Source organism: Alligator sinensis, unplaced genomic scaffold, assembly GCF_000455745.1.
Source record: "Alligator sinensis unplaced genomic scaffold, ASM45574v1 scaffold178_1, whole genome shotgun sequence".
NCBI lineage: Eukaryota > Metazoa > Chordata > Crocodylia > Alligatoridae > Alligator > Alligator sinensis.
The window spans coordinates 1,737,738-1,765,558 of record NW_005842031.1 but is presented as its reverse complement, the minus strand read 5'-3'; the positions used below and the strand labels follow the sequence as shown (position 1 = coordinate 1,765,558).

At 40.9% G+C, this 27,821-nt stretch overlaps 1 protein-coding gene and 1 long non-coding RNA gene across 2 annotated transcripts in view; one reads left to right on the top strand and one right to left on the bottom strand.

Annotated features, from left to right (window-relative positions):
* RRP15 (ribosomal RNA processing 15 homolog) overlaps positions 1-11,551 on the top strand; it is a 37,481-nt gene extending 25,930 nt beyond the window's left edge. The window contains exon 5 of the mRNA XM_006022346.3: positions 10,758-11,551. Coding sequence (XP_006022408.1) covers positions 10,758-10,910 — 153 coding nt within the window. The 3' untranslated portion in view covers positions 10,911-11,551. The remainder of the gene's footprint in view (positions 1-10,757) is intronic.
* A 6,584-nt stretch (positions 11,552-18,135) lies between these two features.
* On the bottom strand, positions 18,136-27,815 carry LOC112550086. Its single transcript, XR_003093751.1, has 3 exons — positions 27,417-27,815; positions 22,464-22,528; positions 18,136-18,385 (listed from the first exon to the last, which is right to left on the bottom strand). It is a non-coding gene; the product is annotated as an uncharacterized LOC112550086 (long non-coding RNA).
* Positions 27,816-27,821: the final 6 nt, after the last annotated feature.

The window sequence follows — 27,821 nt, the reverse complement described above, 5'->3', positions numbered from 1 at the left end:
TTCAGCTTAGAATGTAATTAAAGCCAATACTACCATCATTGTGAAAAATCACACTTCTGTTTGGACTCATGTTACTTATGTTAGTACAAATGGCACCTAAAAGGCTAACTGAAAGGAAATGAGAGGCAAGGTTCTACCCAGTCTCTTTTGCTTGTTTAACTACAATTCCTAAATGATCTGTGTAGTCTGTTTCACAATCCCTTCCCTTTATAGACTATGTGTTTGTGGCTTTTTTCTTTATTAACAGAATAAGGGAGAGGCGGGGGAAGGAAACATAAACTATGAAAACGTAACTGTAAAATCACATACTGGCAGGGTAGCCTATTATTTCAAAATTGCTTTGAACTCTTGGGGGGTTTTTTTCCTTTCTTTTTCTTAACTGATCACATCAAGTTGATTTTGGATTCTTTTTAAGTGGGATGTGCATAGTTTGTGTCTTCTGGAAGGCCCATGGTACAGTCTGGATATATAAATACAAGTGAATGGTATTTTTTCCGGGGCAGCTCCCAGTTACATTACTCCTAGATATTTAATTACAATTTTAAACAGGTGCAATATGAATTTCTTTGCCAACATGTCCATATGTTGTCTTACAGCCGCATGTAGTAAAATTCTTCTTGCCATGGAAAGAATTTGGGGATGGTTGCTGTCAGAGGGAGCACCACAATCCGAGCAAAGCACCAAAAACATATTCTTTCTTTCTTTATTTTATTATATTGTGTTTTTTAATTTATTTATATTTTTGCATCTTGTGAGGTGAATACTCTTACAACTTGCTGTGTGTTTTTTTTTTTTTTTTTTTTTACCCAAGCGAATCAAAACTTTTTCTTGTAAATATCTTGGAATGCAAGCGACTTAATTACATCTCTTTACAATCAAACATTTAATAATGATATTTTAAAAAGGACTTTATTTTACTTTCTTCTCTTCTCTTCTCTTCCTCCCCCGCCCTCTTTAAGCCAGATGAATATTTGTTCTTAGGATCTCTGTAATGCAGCTTGGGCTTTATCGGGTTAGTGTGTGGTTAAGCCTCTGTGCGCACTAGGTCAAAGCATTCCTTTCTCTTCACCACACCACTGCAAATAAGCCAAGAGGAGCATGTAAGGGGGTGGGGGGCAGAGAGGGGGATTCCTCGCTCAGATCACTAAGCTGTGGGTGGTCTTCCAGCTACGCTCAAAATTAAAATCAACACTTGTGCCTCAATTTCCTCTCTGTAGTAAGTCCAGTGGTTTACTTGCATGGAAGTTGGAATAGGAGCGACTGGAATCCAAACATTGTAAACAATTTGCTGTAATGTTTGTTTACTGGAAATGCCTGTGTTCTTTCTAGTGTACACAAGAGACTCCTAGTTAGAGCTATGAATAAATGAAATCATGTGTGTTTCTCTTAACATCAGCAGTATGGGGTCATTTTAAATATACTATAACATTTTTAATTTAGTCATTCTGATTTGCTGTCCAGAGGGCTCGTAAATGTGTATTGAATGACACTTATCTCTAAGAACAAGTATTTGGAGAAATTACCCTGGAGCATAAGGGTATGTTGAACAACTGGAATATTCTAGGAACGTTAAAATATTTTCCCAAACCAAATTGATGTATAGTCTGTTCAGAGAATGTAACGTGTATGGTTTTAACAATTTGTGCGTGAACGTAGTATTTGTGAAGGTTGCCAGATTGAGAGCCCAGGATAGTAAGATTCATAGAATGGACACAGAACAGAGATTTAGTCTTTACAGCAGGGACTTTATTTGTGTATCTGTCCAGGCCCATACCCATTTATGGTGCTTCATTATGGGTGGAACTGGTAACACTGCCAATAGTTAAGAGCAATTCACGCTTTTGTTTCCAAGAAAATGGCTTAACTATTCCTTAGGCTAAGATTAGGGAAAAATATTTGTTTTTGCCAGTGTTTTAATTTTTTTGTTTCCAGCTGCCTTCACCAGATTTAGCATTGCAAGATAGTGTACACAGTGGTGTAGTGATACCCAAGCTAGCTATAAACTATTAACTAAGATAATTAAGTTGTTAACTTTTTGTTATTGGAAGCAGTCTACCCATGTCAGCACCAAGACATGTACAAGCTTGTGTGCCCTAGTTGTTGTCAGCCAGTGTTGTGGAGGTACTATAGAGGCAGGAATGGAAGTGGTTTAGTGTTGGGTCAGATGTGCTTTTTATTATACCATGATTTTTTTTTTTAACTTCTACCCAGATTTTTCCTAATTGGCAAGGCTCTGAAATAGCCACCAGCTTGTGCTCAGGAGGGTTTGTTAGGTTATTCAATTCTTGATCTTCACTGAGTGCTCCTCTTCCCCTGTGAACTTAAGTGTGCAGTGGGCCTGCTCTCCAGCCCTGGAGCATATACCCTGGCTTGGGACAATGAGTTGAAAACCCTTTTTTGCATATGTAATGGAATGCTGGGCTCTAGGACTTGGGTGATGTCACATTTCAGTCCCTTTTTTGTGCCCTTTATATCCCTTCTTAGTTAACGAGGTCATATACCGCTTTCTTAAATATGAAGTAGTATTCTGTATTGAGTAATTCCTTCCATTTTATAGATGGAGTAAACTGTTTTAAAGAATGGTGAGGTAGTGAAGTCAAGCATCCAGAAACCAAGAAATGATAGAATTAAAAGGCCTATGCACTTTTTGCATGTGCAGTATAATGGTCCATCAGTGGGATATTGGACAAGATCATGTCATGCAGGAGTACAATGGAGAGAAGTTTCGTGGTGGCATTTCATAGTTGCAGATTCAAGCATACAAACATGTTCTTCAAGTTGGGGGCAATAGTATAGACTTTCCCACATTGCTCTGTTTGATGTCTTTTTATCTTGTTCAGTAGTAACCAGCGTTAGGGAGGTGAGAAGGAAGTTTGGTCTCCTTGGCCAGTCAGTCTGTTGTGTGTCTTAAACTGTAGATGGAATGTAGTTCTAAGGGTAGTAATTGTCATGTGGGTATAACTACTAACAGATTAGGAATGCCTTGTTGCAGCTTGTTCTTCATTTAAATGTTTTTATAGCACTAGTTTTGATTTATTTTTGACTAGATGGTGGTGATAGAAAAATAATTCATGAACTCTTGCTTAGGACTCTTGTTTTACTAATGTTGCAAATGACATGCTTCCATTAGGAAAGAGATGACTTTCTCTTTTTGATAACTGCTTCAGAAATTTGACAGAAGTCCATTCTGAGATGTTTCAGTTGCATTTGTTTTTCATGTCGACAAGTGCCTCCTATAATATATTTGGAGCTTTCAGACTACTGTATTGAACAAAGTGGGTGCAATCAGAGATGCAGTTTGGATTAATTAGGCTTTAAGACAAAAATGCTAGAAATGTTTTATCTTGACTTAAAGCTGTTGCTTAAAATGTTTATATTGGAAATTCCTTCCTTGACAGGTACAAATAAACACCTAATTGTAGACTAAGGTAAAGAGAGAGAATCAAAAAGGCAAAAAAATGCCTGTGCAAGCAATAGTAGTTCATCTGAAGTATAAAATGAAAGCAAGGGAAATTTAGGATTATAACCAGCATATTAGGTTTGCAAAATATGTGCGGGCTTGTCATTTTTAGAGTTTACAGTTGATCACACCTTCTAGAGAATGGTATTCATGTACTTGATGTGTACCAAATCCCCAACTTTCTTGACAGGTTGTATGTTTTTTCTTCAGCATTTTGCTGGAAGGGGAACAAAGTTACCATGGTAATTGTTAGCCAAAGGTGCAGAGATGTTCTGTGGAAAGCCATGGAACAGCCCCAGCATCTTTAGTCTGACATGTCCTTGCTGTAGGGTCAGAAACTGTACTTCTTGCTGGATGTGTTCCTTGATATCTCATTTTAAAGTTAGGGATAGAAATTACACACAAACCAGTGTACATAAACTGCTTTGAAAATGGCTGAAACCAGTTTAAGATAAACCCAGATGCATGTAGTATCAGATTTTACTGATTTAGGTTAAATCGGTTTATTGAAATTCTGTCCCAGATCCCCTCCAGATCCAAGTTAACTCACAGTCCCCCAGTATCCCTGGATGCTTTCCACCTCCCCCCTAACTACCCCCTTCCCTTCCTTCTCAGGGTGGGTGGGCTAGCTTTGACCCAAGCTGTCTGCTCCAGCTGAGCATGAAGGTGTATTCTAGTGCCCTTTGGCTTCTGGCCTGAGCCACGGCAGGCTTGTGGCTGCATTTCTGGAATCAAAAGTAAATGTCTGTTCACTTGCTTATTGGTTGTCTATGCAGCTTAGACTAACCTGTGAAAATGGAATTGATTCTGCCTTGGGCTTTTTGATTGTCTATATTTAGCCAAGAAGTATAGAATCCTCCTTGCTTTCCTCATTAAGAGTGCTTAGTTGTAATAGTGCTGCCCTCTCTTAATGGCACTACTGCAGTGATTCTCAACCTGGGTGCCACCAATATAAAACTAGAGATTTCAAATAGGAATCCAGAACGTTCTGACCTGTTGTTGTTTTTCTATTTTTCCATCATCAATAAATTAATGAAAGCTAAGAACTGGCATGTTCTGAGGGATGTTTTGAGTTTAACAAGGTTAAGAACTACTGTGCTAGCATGATACACCCTAATTGCTGTAACCCAATTTGTTATAGTCCCATACAATAAGAGATGGGAAAACACCAGTATATCTTGTTCCAAGCTTGAGTACATATTATTTCACAAACATAAAAAAACTTCCTCTTGTGATAAAGGTCCCTCACAGAGCAATTACTGCAGTACAGGTCCCAAGACAAATTCTAACTCCAGAGTAATATAGCCTGTTACAATGGCATCTTCTATCCTGAAGGGACCCCAGCCTTACTACTACTTCTAAGACTTGGCTGGGAGGCTCAATGCACTCAGTTCTGGTGCACCTTAGAATTAGCCCATGTGAAACATCCATATAGCTAAGATGCACTTGTGCCAGCTGCATTCAAACTTGTGGCATACTCACCTTTATGAGGTGCTAGGAAGGAGGGAAGCAGTCAATATTTGTTCTCCAGATGCACACATGTACAGTTGCTGTCCTGTTCCCATGTACTTGCTACTGTACTAAGGTAGGATTTATTTAGGAACTCTGGCTAGAGAAGTCAGTTGAGCGCACCAGTTGGTCCTTTCCAGGCTGTTGTCCAGCCTGGTGTTGGCTGCTCAGCTTCATTGCATGCAGAGTTCTTCAAGCTAGTTTAAATGCATTTTGTTTGCATGTCCAGCATCTTGTCTGATGATATGCCATTATGTGAGCAAATTTTAGTTTTCCAAGAGCCCCTGTGGCTTGTAGATTGCCTTTGTGTCAGCTAATCAGTAGTGCTGTGCTTCTGAGTGTTTCTGGTGGTGGTAAAACAAGTCACTGGACACCAGGGGCGGGCAATTATTTTGGGTAGAGGGCCACTTAATGAGTTTCGGTGAGCTATTGAGGGCCGCATGGGTGGCCCTGTCCCTTGACAGTCGCCCACCCCCTTGTCGCCATCTTGGGATTGGAAATCCCACCCCTAACTCCTGACCTTTGCCACTGGAAGTCCCTCCCCCCCGCCAAATACTCCTTTTGGGGAGGGGGAGAGGGGGTGCCATCTTAGAGCCAGAAAAAAAACAAATCATACACTAAAAGTCAAACACCTACTATAATATATTTTAATTTTATTACAAAAAATATTTTTGTCATGATTTGTATTTGTGTAATGTATGTAGAAGTGATTGCATAATAATTGAAAAATAAATTCCTAGCTTTGTGTGGTGGGTGTATGGTGTGTGGGGGTGTGGTCTGTGAGGTGGGTTTGGTGTGTGTGTGTGGTGGGTGTGTATGAGGTATGTGTGTGTGTGGTAGGATATAAGGCTGTGTGGGGGGCATTGTGTATATGTAGGGGGTTGTAGGTGCAGGGTGTGGGGACCTCCCCACACTCCCCTCATGGCGCAGCAGCAGGCAGGGTGCTCAGGGTGCCAGGTGCTCAGCGGGGCATGCCTCTGGCCAGTGCTGCACATTGGGGCAAGGGGCACAGCCTCCACCAGGGCTGTCTGTATTGTTGGTGCTCCCTGCCAGTCATGTGCAGCCCCTGCACTAGGACAGCACAGGAGGGAAGCCCCGTGGGCTTCCCACTGCCTTACCCACTAGGGTACACTGCAGAGGCGGGAAGCCCCGGGTGCCTTCCCCTGGGGGGCAGGGAAGGCTGTGGTCTCCAGCCCACAGGGCTTTTTCCCTGTGCTGCACAGCCCTGGCAGCAAAGGCACCTGGCTCCAGCATGCGGGGCTTTCCTTCTGTGCTGTGCTAGTTCAGGGACTGCGCACTGGCAGTACCAGTATGGACGCCTGAGTGCCCTGCCTGCTGCTGCTGGTGTTGCCACCGCCTGCCGGGGCTGCGTGCTATGTGGGAGTGTGGTAGGGTCTGCACATGCCCCCCACCCTCCCTCACACCCACGTGCTGCCCACCCCAGCTCCCTGCTGCTGCTGCCACCCCAGCCCCATGCTCCGCGCTGCAGCCCTGCCCATGTTGCTTCCCTACCTGCTGCCTGGAGCCAGCTGGAGACCAGGGAAGCAGAGCAGGTCCCTGGGGCTGCAGCATTGGCAGCAGCAGCCCCACCCAGAAGCTGCACAAGGGTGGGAGTGAGGCAATAGGGTATGTTTGGGGAGCAGGTGTACATGTGGGTGCGTTGCTCCCACCCCCATGGGCGGAAGGGCTGGGCAGGGCACATGAAAGGGCTTGGTGGGCCGGATCCGCCCTGTGGGCTGTATTTTGCCCGCCCCTGCTATACACCAATATCCTAATGTGGTGTGTTGTAGAGACTGATGTGACCAACTTGCATGCATGTTACAAACCTGGAGAATTAAAACCAACATGCAGAAGACTTAAAGACTTCTAAAAGTTAAGGAGGCTGAAGAACAGAGATGGAGTTAGCCTCAGTTTGAAATTCTGGAATAAAAGCAAAGCAACATGAGCACTAGAAAATATCAGACATATTTGGTATACATGTTATCCCATATTTCCATGTAGTGGTTTGAGAAGAGGAACAAGTTTGTTCTGTGCATGTAAAGCACAATGGGTTTCTTTCTTCTTGCCTTTCCAAAATAATCCATTTGTGTAGCATTTTGTGCAAATATTTACATGTGTTTTGGTTTGTTTTTTCATTTAGGGATGTTTAAAGGGGACTTCAATATCATAGTAAAATCTGGAAGATGTGGACAAACAGCTGAGTGAAAACTCAAAGCAGTCATATGGATTTAAAGCTGGTTTATTTTACAAGTGCCAAGAATCAGTTTGTTTTGTTTAGATAAAACTATATTATGGCATTAAAAACTCGAAGACATGAGCATTCTTACATCAATAAAACAAGCACTGGTATTAAACGTGAACTAATTGCTAATTCTCCAAACTGATTCAGTGCATGTTTTCCCAGGACTTAGCTTGGTTTGTGGGTACACTTGAAATTAGGTCAGTCTATTGTGTTTTCTTCAGTTGCCTACTTGGTTTTTTATTCCCTGTGGGAGAAATTTGCCCCAGCTATATGGAGTGAGCATAGGTTTTCCCCAGGTGACAGTATATTTTAAAATTGAAAGCTAATGTAAATCTTCACCTTTAGGACAGACATGCTGCTTCTGTCTTACTCTTGAGTAGATGCTTGTCAGCTGCTGATCAAACTCTGTGTGTGTGTGTGTGTGTGTGTGTGTGTGTTGCTCATTTACATAACAAACAGTAGCTCTATTTAGGTTCAACATCTGGTTCTTATTGAGGTCCTGCTTTTTACACAGTTATTGCTATTCCCTTGGCTGAGCTCAAGATGGTCCAGTGGCTTACTAAAGATCAGCTCATTCTAAATTTGAACTTTCCCTGCTTTCCTATTTTCTAGCCTTTTGGTGTTGTTACCCAGAATGCACCATTGATGCTGCTTGCCATTTATCTTTCAAAAAGCACTGTATATTTCAGATCCCAGTAAGTAACTTGGTGTCTCTTATCTGTGCATCTGGGCTCATGGTAGAGGTGATATCTTTTATTAGACCAACAAGATTTTTGCAAAAAAACAAGGGAGCTGAGAGACTCCTTACCAGCTAAGAACTCTCTGCCCAGAGGAGTTTTCCATCTATTGACTCCTCTGTCAAATCCTATGACAGATGAACTTTCATTTCTACCCAGGAGAACTTTTACAATCTTTTCTCTGATGCTGGATGAAGGATGTTTGTGCCTGAAAGCTTGCAATTAAAGATTTGGGGGGGGAGGGAGAAGGAGGCAAAAATCTTGATGGTCTAATAAAAGATATCACCTCTACCATGAGCCCTGATTTATTTTGCCTCTAGGCCAATATGGCTATAACCTGGATACCTTGTCTGTGCACGTGGGTTTTTTTTTTTTTAGTAAAAGCAACTCATTGCAAAAACAAGTTGGATTCTTCCATTTGTATGTTTAAAAATTTACCGGGAGGTGGCAATTGGTAAATGGGTTCAGGGAAGGGAAGTTTGTGAGGGCTTTCTGTAACTATTTTGGTCTCCCTTCCTTGGCAAGGTAAATGCCATATAAAATAGTTGGGGCCCAGCTGGGCCCCAAATTACTACTTCTTTTTTACAATAGGTAGGACCAGAATGCTGAGCATCACATTTACAGAGTAGGTAAACTCCCCTTTGTGAACCTCACATCTGGTGTACACATAATAGCGCCTGAGTGAGTGATCAGGAGTCTAACTTTCTTGCTGATGCAGTGATATTGATGTATTCATACCAGTTACCTTCATACAGTATCTTATTTCCCTTTCCCAGGTGGGAAAAATCTATACTGGTGTAAGAACACTATCAGTTGTCTAACAAGCTCTACAGTGAGGGTGCTGTACTGCTCTTACTTCTACCTGCATAGTTAATGCAATGGAGTTATACATTGTTGTATACTTAAGGCCAATCACTGTAATGCGGAAGTTGGAGAAACTGCTCTAGGGGAAGGGGCTGTTGTCAATTCCATTGCTTCTGGAAATAGGAGGAAAAACTCCCTGGAATACAGAAGAGTGTAGCTGTGAAGCCCAGAAAATGCACAAGGAGTCAATGAGCAGCAGTTATGAAGGCTACGTTTTTCTGGATTGGGCCCTTGAAAATAATCTCGGGTAAGATGGGCAAACCCCGCCCCCAGACAAAACCAACAACAGCATAGTCCTGTGAGAGAGAGCTTGCTTGTACAAATAGAGGATAAATCATAATTCTAGATGAGAGCTACTGTTTGATGCTTGTTAACTTAAAAAAAATTCGAGATAGGCCAGTTGTTCCATGTGTTCTTTATATAGTACCTTTCTTACATTTTTGCTATACTGAGTTTCCTTGCTTCTCCATTCCCCTTTTCTGTTAAAGAATCCTTCTTTCTTTGTTCTCTCCTGAGATCACATGAAAGCAAGATTGTGTACTGCATTCTGTATTCTAACACTTCGCGCGCCCACAAGTATCTAGAAATGCACTATAAATAGGAGGCATGAGTAAATATGAAAATAATTACAGTTGCCTAAACTCCTTTATGTGTAATAGGAAAAGCAGCATCCGTCACTATTTGTCTTGCCATTACATTTCAATTATTTTTATGACTGTATTCTGTTGAATATTAATTCTGAAGGATAGCAAAGCAATTGATAGCTTATCATATGGTCTGTAGAGGTTCACTGAAGTGAAAGCTGCTCTAGGATGGTAATTCAGTAGTCTGTGATGCAATGCTAAGGAGGGGTAAGGGAACAAGAGGATCTTTATGGCCAAGGAGAGTTGGAAAACAGAGTAGGTTTTTCATGTTTGTGTGTGCACAGACTTGTTTCCTAATTTTCAAAGTTACAGTCCATGTTGTTCTGTTAATCTGCTGTGGAAATGTGAAGTGCTTGTTTACCAGTTATTGTTCTACATTCTCAGAAGTGTTTAACGTAGGAGGTTTAGATCAGATCACTAAACTGGTACTTCAGTACATGGAACAGTTTTTTGAGTGCATCATATAGTGCATAGGAATGCTTTTGTCCCCAGATAAAGTGTTAAATAAATTATAGCCACTGGGTGGTGATGTTGCACTGTGTAAATGTATTTTGCCACTTAATCTTGGAGATCTACAACCCAGCAACGTGCTAAAGCTTAGCTAGAACCAAGCTCTTTGTCACCTTTCCTTCTATTACCCACCAACCCTCTAAGTATCACTGGAGTCTTTTTTTTCTGTTTTCAAGCAAAAGCAAATGTGGAATAAGGTGCTGTTTGACTTGCCTGACTGTAGATCAACTTTCAATTTCTTTTAGAGGGAGCTTTGTACCATACGACAGGCCCAGGTAGTGAGGTAATATCCCACATAAAGGGGATTTGGTTCACATATCACAAAATATGCTAAATGTTAAATTTGTTTTTTCAAAAGCTTTTATTAAATCCATATTTGTGTTTCAGAAATGTGCCAAGAAGTGTTCTAATGAAGCAGCACCTGGGGGTTAATAAATGATATCATGAATCCATTTTGATTGCCAAAAAAGATTTTAATAAAGGAAGCTATGCCTAGGGTTGTCTGCGTTTTTGTTCAGGAAAAATAATTGTTTTATTTCCACATTTCTTTTATTGTTTTGCTTAAACCATGTTTTCATAGTAGTGTTGAGTCCTCTTATAATTCTCTTGCATGATGGGTATATAGTAATGCAGCATGTGAACCCTCAAGTTATCTGGGTGTCTTTTTTGTAGACAGTGTAAATACAGACGCTTGTTTTGTTGCAGTGTAAAAGATTCTGATCCTCCCTCTCCATATTTTTACACTGATCTGTGTGGGTTGTTTTTTCCTTCTTTGGATGCTCTCTCTTCAGGGTGAAGTAAAATCTGATGAAGGGCCAGCTTGGAATATTCTGCGTGACGACTTCATGATGGGAGCATCCATGAAAGATTGGGATAAAGACAGTGACCAGGAAAGTGATGCTGCACAAGACAACAGATTAAGGCAAGATAATGAAAATGACTAATGGATGGGATACTACGAAAGAATGCTCAAGATAAAAAAAATATTATCTTGTTACATTACTTGGATGTAAAGAACTCTACATTCTGTGAATGCACAATGTTTTGGGGATTGTAGAGAGACTTTTTTTTCCAATTAAAGCAGCAGCTTGCTTAGGTTTGGGGGTTATTTCTTATTAGCTTTGAACTTTTATTTAACGTAACTTCGTTCACTGTACAGAAATCCTAGAAATATATTTTTCCAAAACATGTATAATTGTCAGCATGTTTCCAAAACATTTGTACAGTCAAAACAGTGGCACCTGCCCAATGAATGATACCTTTTGCCAAGGTTATTAAAAGTTTATGTATTAGTCATGGTGGTTGACGTATTATTGCGCTTGCATTTCCAAATCAATGTTGGACATTTGCAAAGGTGTTAGCAATTTGTAATAGAAATGACTTGCGAAGTGATAGCATTTTTTGTGTTTATTGTGAAGTTATCAGTCTCTTACAGACTCTATATTATGTTAACCAGGAAATGTTTTGTAAATAACAAAGAAAAGTAACTGTTAATGTGATCCTTCTGGTTTCTGAGAATTGATTTGATTGGAGACACCAATAGAAACTTAATTTTTTTTAAGAAGAGAGCGATTCATCCCTATTGATTGATGTTACTTACATCTTTATATTTTCCCTTTTTTGGTAAGGCTGAAGTTAATTTCAGTATTAGACAGGGAAAGCAAAATTACTCTTTCTGCTTTTTTAACAATCATTTAAAGTTCTAGTGAGTAAAATTACTTGACTTGATGTATTGATATCTTCATCTCAGAAAGTTGTCAGACCTATGAGGTCATTGTAGTTTTGGGGATGAATTTAGTTCTTGATTAACTGGTATTTATAAAGTGCTATCTGTGTATATTACATCAAAACATGTCAAAGAAGAGTCCTTTCTCTTTATATTATTTGTTGTTGAAGGCTGGATTCTCCACTGGCATAAGCCAGTTTATCTCTGTTGGCTTCTCTTCAGCTGTATCAATTCACACTAGCTGATAATCTTACTCTTAACAGGCAGTAAGTGCAGTGCATATGTAGAGGAAGGAACCTCATGGCTACTGAATTTGAAGGAAGAGCCAGGGGACTGAATTCTGTTGCCTCCCACCTCAGACTTGCCTTGTTTGGGTTATGTCACTGTCTTTGTTTCCCCATTTGTAAAACGGAGATCACCCTTCATGGCCGTTAAGCCTAAGTTCACTGATATTTTATCTTTTTAATTTATAGTAGTAGGTCTGTTGCTGTGGATTTCTCATTCACGCAGCCATCTTTGTATCTTGGTACATGTAGGATTTTCTGAAGAGTGCCTTCACTAAACTAAAATATATATTTTAATATTCGACTATTCAAAAGCTAGGTGAAATAAGAAAGCTTCATTGATTTGACATAAGCAATCTACAAATGTTATATTTGACCGAGGGGTTTAGATTTAGTAATCAGGGGAGGGGATATTTGTGTATTACAGAATAAAAACACAGTATACATAAATAAGCTCCCTAAGTTGTGTCAGTTGTTCTGTTATCCTGTAGCATGTTCATCTGGTATAACTAGCATAACTCTTTGACGAGAGCTCAGTGCTAACAGGAAAAATGTTTACATTTTCAAGCTGGTTTGAGTGTTAAGCATATTAGATATCTAAAGAGACATTAGTTTGTGGCCTGATATTTATTATCACAAATGAAGGCATACACCCAAAAATATCAAGTGGCAAAACCACAAAAGTTTGAGATAAATTTATCCCAAATTCTAAGGATTAGATATCTGTATAACGATTAAACAGTTCTGTCAAACTAGTAGAATTGGCATCTCATTAGTGCAATACAAAAATATACTCTAAGAGGTAATGTATTTTGAATTGTATAGATACTGTTAGTCTTGCATGGTATTTCTCTGCTTCTATAGAGTTTAATTTTAGTTACTTGCAGCAAAGCCCGCATGGTGACGTTAAATCTATTACTTTACTAGAGGATAGTCATTAGAATTTTCTTTCCTCTTAAGGCCTGATACTGATGGTACAACAAATACCTGTTCGATATCAACAGGATCTGGCTCTGGTCAGTGCTGTTGAGATCAAATTCTTGAAGATTACTTTTCCTCCCAGAAAGTTGCCTTAGAAACTGCTGTATAATTTGAAATAACTGTAAACTTTCTCATACTTCCATAATCTTTTGCCAGATTGCAAAATTTGTTTGTATGCATTTAGCTTTTGTGTTGAAGCTGTGACCAAAGCGTTGCGGTAGGTGTAAATTAGCATTAAGAAAAACAGACAGAGTATTCATAAACAGTGTGTCCCAAGAGCAACTGTTGGTTTTCCTTTTTTAAGATTGCAGATGAGTACTGTTTAAAATGTGGTGCCATGTCCGTTTACTGGTTTAAATTCCTCTTATCTGGAATGAAATATAGAAAAATCAGCTCATCTCAAGAGTGTTTGAATTAGTAAATTACTGACAACCCTGTTGTCCAAGATGCAGTAAATTTGGTATGTGTGAACTTCAGTCATATGGTTTTATTTTATTTTTTAGGACTCTATTGACCAGTAAGATATTTTGAGTGGGTGGCTTTTTTCTTTTCTTTAAGAAAGCCTGAAATAATAGAGCATGCAAATACTTAAATATTGTAATGCTTTATCTAAAACAGATCCCTTGGGAATGTTCTTTCCCTCCCAGTCCCTTCCCCCCGTGCACGCACTTGCTGCCTCCACCATCACGTGAATCAAGTACCTTATTTCATTATATAGAAATGGTCAACTTTAGGTTAATCTTTAGATAAAGTCTTAATTTGAAGCTTTAAATGGGTTGTAATGAGAGAACGACTTGCTTTATGAAAGTGGAAAGTATGCTTAGAACCTGAAGGTGAGTGGGAGCTATAAATGTTGGGCATTTATGGGGATAAATTAGCTTTGGGATGGATGTCTCCCCTGAACCTACATGTGTGACTGGTCAGAATCACAAACAAAGAGTTGTAAAGGAGAGCCAGAACTGGAACAGAGAAGTCCTATTTGCTAGTCTGGTGTTTTATGCACAGGAGCAGTTTATCAGCCACCTCTAGCAGCATACCATTACTGCATTAGAGCAAGGATTGGAGGTTTGTTCTTAAGTGTTCTCTCTTGCTCCCATAAATATCCATGTTTCAGAGAGCTGTGCTGCCATATCTCCTTCCATAGGGGAGGAATTAATGATCACACTTGATTAAGGATCACACTTATATCACACCTTTCTATAAAAAAACAAAAATGGGACCACCTAAACCCAGTTGGTTCAAAGCTTGTTGAGCTCCTAGCAGGCTCTGTAATGTGCACAGCTGGACAAGTATGTTTTTCCATGATTGCAGGCTAATAAACAAGCCTGCATTTTGGAGGGAAGGCACAAAGCTGTCACTGTTAAGCTTTCCTTGCTTTCCTCTTGCCCAGTTTCCCTTAATCTGTTAATTGTAGCCTCATCTTCAGAAGCAGAATCATGATTTGATCTGTGTGGAGAAAGGAGCAGCACAGCTTCCAGTCTAACCCTGTGCAAGGAGGTCTGTTTGGGATGGGATGTTCTGGGGGGTCTTCCATGGGAGCTTTGGGTGTGGCGGTTCTCACCAGCTATTGGTTTCTGTGCTCAGACAGGTTGTCTGTCTGACTGTGAAGAGCATGATGAACTAAGAATTTCTCCAGCAGGAGGCTATGGGCTGCCAACTCTGCTGGCTTTCCGGTGGCAGCAGTACTTTTTCCAGAAAAAGGGAGGCAGGCGGAAATAACTGCTCCAGGTCATCCAAATGTTATGAGTAGACTTGATGCTTCTAGAACAGGGTGGCCGATGTAAATGCATGAGCTTCGTGTGCTTAGAGCTGGCTCTGTAGCCCTGTCCAAGGAAGAAAGCAGTAGCACCTGGCCTGCAGTGCACTGTACAAGTTAGAAGAAGGACCAGTTCCTACTCTTACAAAATGATTCTTGGCATCTTTACTATTCACGCAGAGCAGTCATAAGTTTGTTTCCTTACAAATTGCTCAGTTACTCATCCAGGATTTGGTTCTAGATAAGAGGTGTGAGGGAGGAAGACTTGACATGTTAGTGAACTTTCAGATCTTGTTAGAATTGATCAGCCATGGATCAAATATCCAGAGACCAAACAAGCTGTTAAGCATAAGAGGGGGAAATTTTTTTTAAGTGGTTAATCACTGTCACACCTTAAACTTGCTCACAAACAACAGACATGTAAAATACTAGTCATTCAGCTAATGGGGACAGTGCTACTGGGCAATACATTCTTTTCCAAAAAGGAAAAGGAAAACTTGATGACTTTGTTTCCCTGTCTCCTTATAATCATTGTAGAGAGATGCCTTAAGCGTTTGGAATAAGAGTTTAATAAATAATGCCACAGGACAAACACTGTACCAGAAAGTTAACTTGAAGACCCAGAGTTCCTTATTTCTTAGACCAGACATTTGCTTCTAACTGATTTTTTTTTTTTCTTTTAAACTGTCTTCAGGTATACTAACTGAATAAAACCAAGTTTGAAGTATGTGGTTCCAGCACTAGAAAACATTTTTTGCTTTTTGTCTCTACAGAATGCTTTAATCTTTAGAAGGATTTTGATCATTCAAACCTATGTATAACCTGGTTCATGTCATGACTTTCATTGGGCTCCCAAATTGTGTCAGTATTTGGAAATCTCCTTGCAAAAAAGTGTATAGCGTGGTGTTTCAGGTATTTAAGTAAGATGACCCGTAGCCCCTTACTTCATTCTAGTGCATGGGGAGGAAAGGCTTGTGCATCGCCATGCAGAACATTGCTGAAAACAGAACTCAGGGATTTTAGCAATTCTACAATCAGATCAGGCTCAATCAGCAAAGATGTCAGTTAGGGCTGCTCCTTACTGGCATCACTTGCAGGAGTCTAGGCTGGATCATGCCTCCAGTGGCAAAAATAGCTCACCTAAGGGATGTACTAGATGCACTTCATATTTAATGCTTTGTTTCCAGAATATGTGCAACTGTCAACAAATCTTATAATCACGTTACACACCTGAGGAAAGCATCACAGATGGTTACAAGTACACTAATAAAAGGTGTTGTGGGTGCCATAGCTGCATGTATCCTACTGACCTGTTGACATTTCTAACCATTTATTAAAATATTAAAATTACAGAAGGTTTGTCCTAACTATGGTTACTGAATCTTGGTTCTTGAAAGAGTTTGTACTTTCTCTTCAACTGCAATTCTGTTACCTCCGTCAATAAATTCACAGGATAGCTGTGGATCAGAATGTTATTGAATTATTTCCCCTGTCAGTCCTTCTTGTGAAGGGTACTGCGTATTGTGTCATCCAGTTAAATTAATATTGCTTTCACTTATTGCCTGGAATATTTGAATTTCTCAAAGAGCATAATGAATTTTAGGTAAAATAAATCTTACAAAGTAATTTCAATTCATGAGATGAACAATTTGTTTTTAGTAAGATGTATATATAGTTGTTCAAATACTTTGAGTAATGATAAACTTGAAAAGTGTTGCCAGCGGGGTTAGAAATACATGTTGGGAATAAAACTCCAAATTCCCAGTTCTGCCACTTACTGCATGACATTGAAATGTATGGTGGGATGGGAGAGGAGTGTACTTGGAACATGCTTTCAAAACTGGCATCTAAGTTAAAGTATCATAATTTTATTCATTTATATATATTACTTTAAAAAATGACTGATTTGTGACAGGGTTCAAGGTGCTTGGCTACAAAGATCACAGCCCCAGGCCTGCATGCTGGCATGCAGTCATCTCCTTCCTTCCCCCAGTTCAGATTTTGGTAGGTGACTCTGTGATTCTTGCTGATTACCTCAGAATAAAAGATATAGATTAGCTCTCTGAGAGCTAGACATGTACAACCAATCTGATCTACTGGTGAGTGGTATACCCTGCATTCAAGTCGCATAACATGAGTCTTCCAGTGACCTTCACTAATGGAATAGTCTTTTGTGACGGATAACATGCACTTATACTGAAAAGTACTGTCACTTTATTCCTGTGCCTTGTTTTTCTTATACAGCTAATGCATGTTCAGAGTTGTAAAGGATTATGGAATTTCACAGATCTATTGCAGTTTAAAAATCTGGCTGAAAAAGTTAATTACACTATACCACACTATACTAAAGATATCTTTAACAAATCTCTTATTCAAATCAGTGTTAAGGTGAATGAGGAGAGAGGCACCTGGCAAAGAGAATTTATGTCTTGAAAGATGCTGAAGTCTCAGGTTTGTTGATTTAAGTCCTCTATTCATCAGCACTAAGCACACTAGAGCAGGATTCTGTTACACTGCCCTGCCAGTTCACTATCATGCACATTCAGGCTGAGAGTACTCTATTATGGTGGCTAGTACTCAAATGATAGCTAGTATATATGGACATTCAGGCTTTTAACCTCATTATACTTGTGATACTTAAACAGCTATTGGCAGCTAATTAGTATAGCATCTTGTGTTGCCTTTAAACTAGTGACCTAGAGCTGGTTAAAATTGATATATTGCCTAGTTGTTCAACATTATCAAGCATCATGGAGAGGGAGGAAAAGCATTTGAAAGTGGTGCATTGCAACATAAGCAATAATGAGTTCTAATCTAAATCTCCTGTCAATTTAGCCATTTAAATTTCATAACAAAATCTGGAGTATGCCTAACAATTTGATCTGTTTCTCCAAGTTATTTATGTTTTATTATAAAGTTCCTTGGTCTAGGCTTTTTAACAAAAGCTACACCTTCTTGATATTTCACTTGAGCACAAGATGAACAGGAAGGAGAATATTGAATAGAATTTGGGCCAAGATTTTAGTGAAATTAATAAAAATTGAAACAAAGAAAATTCTGAGCAATTTTAGACATGCAGGTGTGTGTGTGTGTGTATAATGGTGAATATACCAAAGAGAAAGATGCTAAATGGTGACTGCCATGACAAGATACCTGAATAAACTTATGGATTTTTCTTGTGTGTAAATTTTCTATAAAATTGATCAGAAATGGTACCAGGTGGATGGGAGGGAGGAAAGTTCCAATAATTAAATAGTATCTAAAGAGCTAATCTCTTGTATTTATTAGAGCAAGAGAGTCAAGCCTCTTGTTTACAGTGGTCTGTGGCCCAGAGTCTGGTGTTCTTGTAGTCCATTTGGCACAGAGCTCCTCTTGCATGCTATTAATTTTTTTTCAGTAGAAGCTTTGAAACATTCAGATTAGTTAGCAATTGTATTGCTTTTAAAAAAAAAATAAAATTCTGTCCTTAAGCTATGACCTGATTTGGTAGGTTGAAGAGGGATCTTGCAGAAGCAAGAATCACCTGGGGGCATTTTATTTTACTTGGTTCTGATGCCTTTTAGGTAGAGGTGCTCCTCATAAGTGGTCACCTGTAGAAGTTATACATCTTTTTTTATAAGCTGCAGTATGAAATCTCCTCCATACTCTTCCCTTCCACTTGTCATTGGGTACCTGTGGAGCAAGGAGACAAAACTCAGAGGACTGGATTTGTGGCTCACAGGTATGCAGGGAGAGTGGACTTCTCTGGTGGCCTATTGTCTTTTCTCTCTGTCTCCCCAAGTTTGGGTACTCATGTGGGGCCTGCCACCATCTTCTTTATGTCTGTCCCTCATTGAAATAGGGGTAATCCCATGGTAATGGATAGTTACCTAATTGGAGTTGCCTGGTTCCATAGAAGTTGAAAGTTATGTTTTCCTGTTGAGACACGAATGTTTGTTCCAACGCAGGACAAATGCATATAAGGGCCATTCCTGCTCCCACTGAAGTCAATAGGAACTTTGAAAACAGAGAAGTGTTCGCATCCTACACTTCCTTATGTGAATGAAAATAACATTTTTGTAACCATTGTTCATTCTGATTTTATGAAGTAATTTGTTTACTGCTATAAAAGTGGCACTACCAAATTTATATGGGAGTATGGTAAATGTTGGTTTAGAGAGAGGGACAGCTGAGAGTTATGTCCCTGTATGTGGGTGGCCCTAGCAGCTGTTAATCCACCCCAAATCTGGCTTACTTTAGAATGCTATAGAATAGTCTCCATAGTCTTACAGAGTCGGGGGGTTGGCTCTAAATGAATAAATTGAGCAGCTGAATAGAAGTGAGGAGATTTGTGGCTGTGGAGTCTTCAAATTACGTATACAAGAGAGAATGAATTTCAAGTAATTTATGGAAATGTAAGCACATTTGTATTTTTGGGGCTTGAAAAGTCCTCCAACATCAGTAAGCCTTTCCCTCCTGCAAGTGTAAGATCATAGCCCTGCATAAGAGGGTGTGTCTGATCCTGAGCTGATTTTGATGCATCAAGTCAAAAAAAAGCTCTCTGGGTTGACCGGTTTGCCCTCTGCATGAGACAGTAGGGCAAAATAACATCTCCCAGTTAGCAAATACTTTAAGGACATCACTGAGGGTATATATAGAAAATGAGCAGAGAAACTGGATGGCTCAAGTTGATTATCAAGCTGAGCTTGATAATCGGCTCAGCTGATACTTTTTGATTGTAGTTTGTATTGAGACAAATGCCAGATGGGGCAAAGATACTGAACTACCTACTTATGTTGTATAGGTGATAGCTTCACAGTTAGGGGATACTTCATGCCATTAGATAAATGCAAGACTGTAACTTGCAAGGATGGAAATTATTTCTGTGGTCTCTGTATATGTTGAAACAGCCCAAACATGTACAATACCAAACTGGAAGAGAGAGGGAACCTGTGGTCCATGGGCTGGATCCAGCTCACTATGTCAGAGGGTGGTTTGTTGATGTTCATAGTGGGGGGTTTTACCTGAGCTGGGGAGAAGCAGCAGCCAGGTCTTAGCACTGGCCCAATTTAGGCCCAAACTGAGTCATTCCATCACCAGAAAATGTTTCCAACTGCTGACCTACCATGTTCATTAACGATTAAAACCCCCCAGTTCTGGTTCTAAATGGGAGGCCACTTTTTCTTCAGTTCTCTATAGAAAGATTACTGCTGGAAGGAGTAGTAGAGGCCAAGATTTTTGTGTGCTGTTTTATGGATAGTTTTGTTCACTTAAAGATTAAATTGGCTTCTGTGTGTAGCAATCACACAAGGTTGATCTAATACTACATTTATTCACATACCACATGCATCATGCCCCCTCCCATCCTCCTCCTGCCCTCCCTCCCCCCCCCCCCCCCCCAAAAAAAAAAAAAAATCAGCTTTCTAAAATGTGGATGCAAGAGGGGAAGCTGGTGGTTTTTTGTTTGGTTTTTTTTTCCTTGCTGGGATAGGAGCGTGGTAGGATAGAGCAACCAGGAACTGACTCATAGCTGTGGAAATGGTTGCTTTTTCTCCCTGGGGTTGCAAAGAGCAGGGCCAGTGTTAAACTTCTCACAACTGCCAGTGAGGCAGTAGCATTTGGTTGAAAAGCCACTGAGCTCACTGGGAATGAGTCAGCTGCTTACATGCATCTTGATGGGATTTCTGGTGTTATTTACAGGAAATTTCATATAAAGACCTACTTATGATAAAGAAATAACAGTCTTACTACTGCCCTCATAAGGTTTGGGGCCTGGCCTTGTTGCTGTCCTGACACACAACAAAGTTCCTGCTGCCTTCTAGGATGCCACACTTCCTGGGCACTTCGTGTTTCCAGGAGGAAATACTCTTTTTCACAGTTTGCCTTGACTCTGAGAGAATCTTTTCTTTTCTACGTTTTGTCTTCCAAACACAAGGTGCATGGTTTATTGGGGGAAGAGGTACATCAAAAAAAAAAAAAAGGATACTTAAAAGCCCTAGAGATAACTTAAATGCACTCTGCACAAAGATGAATTTTAGGTTCTTTCATTTGAAGCTGTTTTCTGCTTGGTAAATCATTATGAAAGGGTCAGATTCTACCAGCCCTTCTCGTGCAGAGCTCTTAATGACTTTAGTAGCACAACCTCTTCCCCCAAAATAAAATGGTGGAATAGAACCCCAGGCTAATGGAATTTCAGTCCGTCACCAAGGAGTAAAAGCAGAAGTACTCTTGTCCTTGCACCCTTCTCCTCCCTGGGAAGTGAATCAGTCTGTAAAAGCAGCACAAAACCTAAAAAGTATGTGTGGCCTTTCTACTGAGCCAGTTTATATGTATAAAAAATAAATCCTATTCTATAAACTCTATTAGAGTTTTTCTTTCCTGTTGCCTTTTAAGTAGGAATCACTTTGAAAATGTTTCACTCTTTTGAAATGGCTTTGTTTTATTTAAGGCTTTCTTTTGTATGAGCTGCACTAGCAGGTTGTCGGAGAAGCAAGAACTCTATAGTCATTATGGGCTGAAGCAGGGGTGGGCAAAATGTGGCCCGCCAGGCCATGCTATCCAGCCTGCAGGGGCTCCCCGCCCCCAAATTTAGAAAATGAATATTTATCTGCCCCTGGCTGCCGGTCATGTGGCCCTTGATAGCTTGCCAAACCTCAGTAAGCGACCTTCCGCCCGAAATAATTGCCTGCCCCTGGGCTGAAGGGTATATCTCTGTTCCTGTGCAGCTGCAATACAAAGCTTAAGATATAGGGGTATAGGTTGTAGCTGTGTTGGTCTAAGGACATAGGCAGACAAGGTTCTTTGGGTAAATATGGTATCTTTTAGTTGGTCTAATAAAAGATACCAGATTTACCCAAAGAGCTTTGCCTGCCTAACTTAAGATACTACATTTCTACAGGCCCATTTTTGAGCCTGCTACTACTTAATTTTGCTCTGTAAACAACCCTCTTAAAAAAGCTACCAGAAGTACCACATAATTTAATTTCCTTAATATACTCATAGATCTTCTGCTAGAACTACAAACCATTTCTTAAAATGATAATTTGTCTTATTTACTGAAGCACAACCAAAGTCATGTCTCTAAACATGGCCACAAAATATTGTAAAAGAAAGCAGAAGGTAAAAGTCAGACTTCAACCATTCAGATTAAAGGGATTGTTTTACCCTGTGACTTGCTCATGCCTCCTGTAAACAGGAGTCCAATGCCCTGTGGCACATGAACTACTGGACCTGGGCATTTCAAATTCAGTAACCTTTTTTTTTGATGGACTTGATGCAATTCCCATTGATATTTACCTTAAACCTCTTAGTGGCAACTCCTAGTGATTTCAGTGGTAACAGGAGTGGGTCCAGTGACTAAAACCTCAGGTGTTCAGATTAAAGAAGCTTCCTTTTCTGGCCAAACAAGCGGGAACACATGAATTGCAAAGCCTTTCTTGCTGTCATTAAAGTGTCCTTTTGAAACGTGTTCTGGCTGACTTTAAGGAGACAACTAGTTATTGGAAACCGTTTTTAAAGGTGTAGCATATACACTTCATAACATATCCACACTATACAATAAGCGCATCTGGTACCTGGCAGCTGGCCTGCCCTGTTATGCCTCTGTATTCTGCAAAAGTAAGGTTAGCGGGATTTATTTTTAAATACTCATCACTAATGAAGTGAACATTATAGAAATACAGAATATTTGTACTTCCCGCTGCCCCAAAGATGCTAAATAGTAAATTCTAGGATTTTACTATTTGTGTGTGTGTGAGACTGCTTTTCTCACCTTGTCATCATTTCTTTACCTTGCCTTTATTAGGTGCCATCTTTGTTCAGAAATTGAGCTCCTTCCTATATGAATGGTTTAAAAAAAAAGAGAGAAAACAGAAGCTTCTTGACTGGTGTGCTACATCAAAATAACTAGGCTTCTATGGAGCACAGTCACTGCTGCAAATTTACATGCACACCACAAAGAATTAATTGTGCAATCATCTGATACTCATCATCAATATGCAGCTTTACAAATGGCACTGCTTAAGTTCTAGAAGTTAGCTGTCCAACAATGTCCTTTAGTTTATGAAATGTGGCCAGCCACCTTACTTAATGACTGGGTCGTCAACAGTTTTAGAAAAGATTATATTGCCTTTGTATTATGCACAGCACATTTGCGTATAACCAAAACAATCTAAAAAGAAACCACAAATTGTAAAAGCCTGACCACATAATGCTTAGGTTAATAGGAAACATGAAACCCTTAAGTTCAGTGAAGTAACTTTCCAGGTGTCCCTGTTTTTGTAATAAATAGTGTTTTATTAATATATATAAATAAAAGAAACATTGTATTGAATGAGAACAGATAAGTTCTGTTCTTTCTCTGTGTGTGTGTTTGTGTGTATGCTCAGGGCCAAATACTGATTTCTTTACTACAGAAGTTTTATTGACATCAATACAGATGGGGTTCACATAAGAGAGAAGATAAAGTTTAATAGCATTTGTATTTTAGTAAATGCTTATCATACTATTCAATAATGGGATGGAATTGGTAAATACAAATGAAATCTTTATAAAATACAAGACTGTAATTATGATAGTTTTAGCCTGTTAGATGTCCGAAGGGTAAAAATAAACATGTAATTCAGAAACTGAATTACCTGTGTTGGAAGGCATGTAGTTGTTTAATTCTGAAACCATGTTTAGTTTATGACACTTTCTCCAGCAGGATAGTATTTGACTATGTACATTAACATGGCAAAAAATGAATCTCCATGCCTTCTCAGTAAATAATAAAGGACTGGGCCAATTCTTGCCTTATGTTTAGGGTCCAGTACTGAATTATTTGTATATCTAAATAGAAATATGTGGGAGCAAGAGTCTTGAGTGGAAAGTTGAATCAAGCATTTAATCGTGAGAGAAATTCATTCATTTTTCATTTGCGAAGTGGGAAGTTGGTGCTTATTTTTTTGTATACGCTGCAATGAATTGGTTAGTTTGGTTAGTGTCCTCTACTGGTGAGAAGCAGAACAGCTCAAAAGTGTTTGATGGACTCTCATACAGCTGTCGAGGATTTGGCGCAAGTAGCAGGGCTCTGTTTTTGCAAGAGGACGGTCTAAGCCCTTTCCCTGCTGTTCATGAGTTCTGAATGGCAGTAACATGCAAAACTAAGATTTGAATGTTAGTGAACCCCAGACATTAAGGATGATGTGTCCAACTAAGGAAGTATGCGATGGACCGAATAAGAACAGCCCTACTGTACACTTTCTATACTTAAAACTGGAGCTGATCAGAAAACTTTGCGATGCAACATGGTTGAATCAGCACATTTCATAAACATGGTTCAGTTTCACTGCAGTTCTGTTGGAAACCCAAGCAGCTTTGGAGACCTGCCTGTGTCCTATTGCCTCGCTTGCTTGGCCCTTCAGCAACACACTCCATGGCTGGGTGTGGAGCCTGGTTTCCAGAGTCCATGGCTCTGGGACAGCTAGCCATGTGGACTGCCCTGGAGCTGAGGACCTAAGGACTTCTAACATTTGTGACAAAAGACTACCTTGGAATCGGGATCTGTCAGGGTCTGTGTTCTGAGACAGCTCACCAGGTAAACTGCCTGCAAGCCAGGGCTCCAGTCCCTTTCTGTAGAAAATTTTGAAATGCTTGGGTTTTGTTCTTAGGTGGAGCAAAAACAAATCTTGAAATACTAAAATCCTCTACAGCATGGAATCCCCTGTTCCTAGGAAGCCATGCTTGTAAGTGCTGATAGCTAAAGCAGAGTTTCCTTTAGCCCAAATAGTATGGTCCTGTGCTTTTAGGGCCGAAGACTCAGCTCTCTGTGGCTACTATTAAGTTTTGCAGAAAGGAGAGCATGGTGGTGCCTTATGGACTAACTCGTTCAGAGGCATGAGCTCTAGTAGGCCTATTTCACCAGATGCCTCTAAGCGAGTTACTCTGTAAGTTGCCAACCTGCCCTGCCCTCTGCCTAACTTCAGAATAATATCTGAAGTTCTGGATAGTGATGATAGCATGGTAACAACTGTCACATCTTCAGCGGCCCTGGCTTTATTACAGGATATTTCCTGATGCTTTCATATATACCTTTGGAAGAAATATCATAAACTTTGAGTTAGATATATCTACCCTTGAGGGTAGGTTGCAGGGTCAGTTCCTGGTCAGTAAAGTGGAGCAAAGCTGATTTACACCAGCCAAGGTTCTGACCATTTGTTTTTAAACAGGACCTTCAAAGAATTAAAAGCAAATGAGTCTACTGATTCAATCTTATTTTCCCTTCTATGAGAGAGAATAATACTTCCAAAATCATAGTCACTGGAGCTATGACTTTCAGGTCAAATGGCTTTCAGGTAAGACAGTGGTACAGGCAACAATAAACATGTAATAGTGTAGCACTGAAATATTTAGTCCAGCATAGTAGGGAATTCAAAGAGATTTTTAAATGAACAGTGCCATTACATATGAAGTTCAAGACTGATTGATGTATCATTAGTTATGTGGACACTGATTTTTTTTTTTTAAGACTTAAAAGAAAAAAACCCAGTAACTATCAAAAAATAATAATAAAAAAATATATATATATATATATAAACATTCTTATTTTCAGCTCCTTCATCCATTAAGAAGGCTCTTCCTTGTATCCACAGCAACACTAGGTTAGCTGGCAACCTTGGTGCAAGATTCTCTACAGTGGAGCCTTGCCAATGCAAACAGCGTGCAGTAGTTCAATACTGTTAGGCCCCTTTATCTTCCTCAACTCAGCTCTAGCTGCTCCGAGGAAGCTGTTTTCCTTGCAGACATACTGAGAAGGAAAATCTTGCCTTTAATCCCGGAGCTACCATTCTCAAGCCATTTGCAAGTCTTAGAAAATGTTCTAATGCTTCTTAGAAATGGTAATTTTTGCTTCTAAGTCTGGATTCTCATCTGGTGTAAATCAGTATAACTCCTTCAATGTCAGTGGTTCTGTGTTGGCTTACATCATCTACAGATGCCTTACCTGGCTTCCTTTGAACATAATACAATTAGGAATGATTTAGCTGTGGTCCTGCTTCTGGCTCTTGGGCCATCTTTCCTACATACTACAGTGAGCATTTGTACACCTCTTTCTTGAAGGATAAGGGGGTGGTTTAGAAAGAGATTTGTTACTTGTGCATGAGAGGAGGAGTAGAGGCTCCATCCAAGCCAAGTGATTCTGTGTCTTAACCTAGCATGTGAAAAATTATGACAACTTAATTCTTAAGGGGATTTAGGGATAGAATGGCTGGTGTTAAGGAAAAAGGCTACTTCATCACTTCATGAAGTTAATGTTGGTGTACAGAAGTGATAAATGGACTGTGGAAGAAAAAGAAAAGTGTTATGGGATTAAGTTAAGAGCGAGATCTATTAAGGAATGTGGAATAATTTCTCAAGGGAGGAGATGGGAACCCCTCAACTAGGGATATTTTAAGTAAATAAAGTCAGTCAAATCATCGGCAACAAATAGGGAATGACCAAGTGCTGGAGCAGAAGTAGACTAGGTCATGAAATGATTTTGTTGTGAATATATAAAGCTCTTCTAGCATGTAGATAGGTCTAGGCAGCAATACTGTGGTGGCTAGAAGAAATAACTGAGCCCTCAAATTAGGGACACAGTAGTTAGGAACATGGGGAGCTAGTGCTTTAATGTGTGCCTGGCCTTGTTCAATGAGAGGCCTCTTAGAGAGAATCCAGGCTTGGGGTGGTGTTAGGGTGACCACCCCTCTCTAATTAGGCGGGGGACGGGATGACACAGTCCCAACATGTAAAGATCAAGCCCTGGTCCGGGGCTGAATGACTCTGGGACTATATTTGCCCCATATTCTCAACACAGTTCTCATCTGTCACCTCCCCTTGCCCCCACTCCTCCCCAGTCTCTGGGGCTCTGTCTCCCTGGCTGCACATGTCATTCAGAGATGGCACCAGGTCCACAGCCCTGGCCCCCAGTGCACTGCAGAAGGGCAAACCCACCCTTAGAGCATCCCCCAGGGGAAAGCAGCGCTCACCCCCTCTCCTAGTGAGCAGGGCTCTGGGTGGGGGGGCAGCTTGCTTTCCTGACCCCTTGCCAACTCCTCCTGCCACCCCTTGCCAGTGCCCTATATCACCCCAGTACAATACCCCCCATTTTTTAATGGCATGTGTCCCACTTTTGCATTTGGAAAAGGTGGTCCCCCTAGGTGGTGAGGTGCCCCTCTGAGGCCCTGTTTTCAGTCCAGGAACCAGGCTGAGAGCTGGGCACACCAGCCAGGAAACAGGAGGGCATCACTGAAAGGGCAATTTGGGAAAGGGCAGGGGATGGGGCATATGGAGGTTGGGGAGCAGCGCAGCCTCAGAGTGGGCATGTGGCCCACTGTGTTGCCCTGGAGCTGGCTGCTGGCAGGGCAACACCACGTGGCACATGCGCTGCTAGCCGCCAGCTCCAGGGGAGCGGAGAAACCTGCGGCTTTTCCCCAAGGTGGAGGGGAAGAGGAGCCCCCTTCTGGAGCGAGCCGGGCTCCGGCGCCTTCCCGCAAGGGCCGAGGAGGCAGGGAAAGCCCTGCCGCAGGCTGAGCAGCGGGGCTTTCTTTTACTTTTCCTGCAGGGGGGACTATGCCCCTCGCTCCGGGCCCACTGGAGGGGAGGGGAGGAGAAAGAAGAAGAAGAAGGAGGGGAAGGGAAAAAAAAATAAAAACGAAATAAATAAATAAAAAAGCCAGGAGGAATCCTCCTTCCCCTGCCATCTCACCACGTCACGGAGCCGGGAGGCGAGCACGTGGGGCGGGGAGGGAGCCCTTATAAATCTCCGTCTCGCCGCCGAGCCCGTGATGTTATCTGCTGGCACCGGGCCCCCCCGAGCCCCCTCCCCGGCGTGAGCACAGCCAGAGGGGAGCGCGGCACAGGGAGGAGGGCAGGGCAGGGCAGGGCAGGGCAGGACTGCTCCGCTCCGGGAGGCGCCAAGCCGGTGGGGGAAATAGAAGGAGAAGGAGGAGGGCGCGGGGGTGGCAGTGGCAGGGCGCTGGGGGAGCTCCCCCGCGGCTGTCGGAAGAGGAGGGAGTTGGAAAGAAAAAGGCGAGAAAAAAACAAGGAAAAACCAGCCCAAGTTTTGGTTTTGTTTTTTATATTTTATTTATTTCATTTTGTTGCCGTTGTT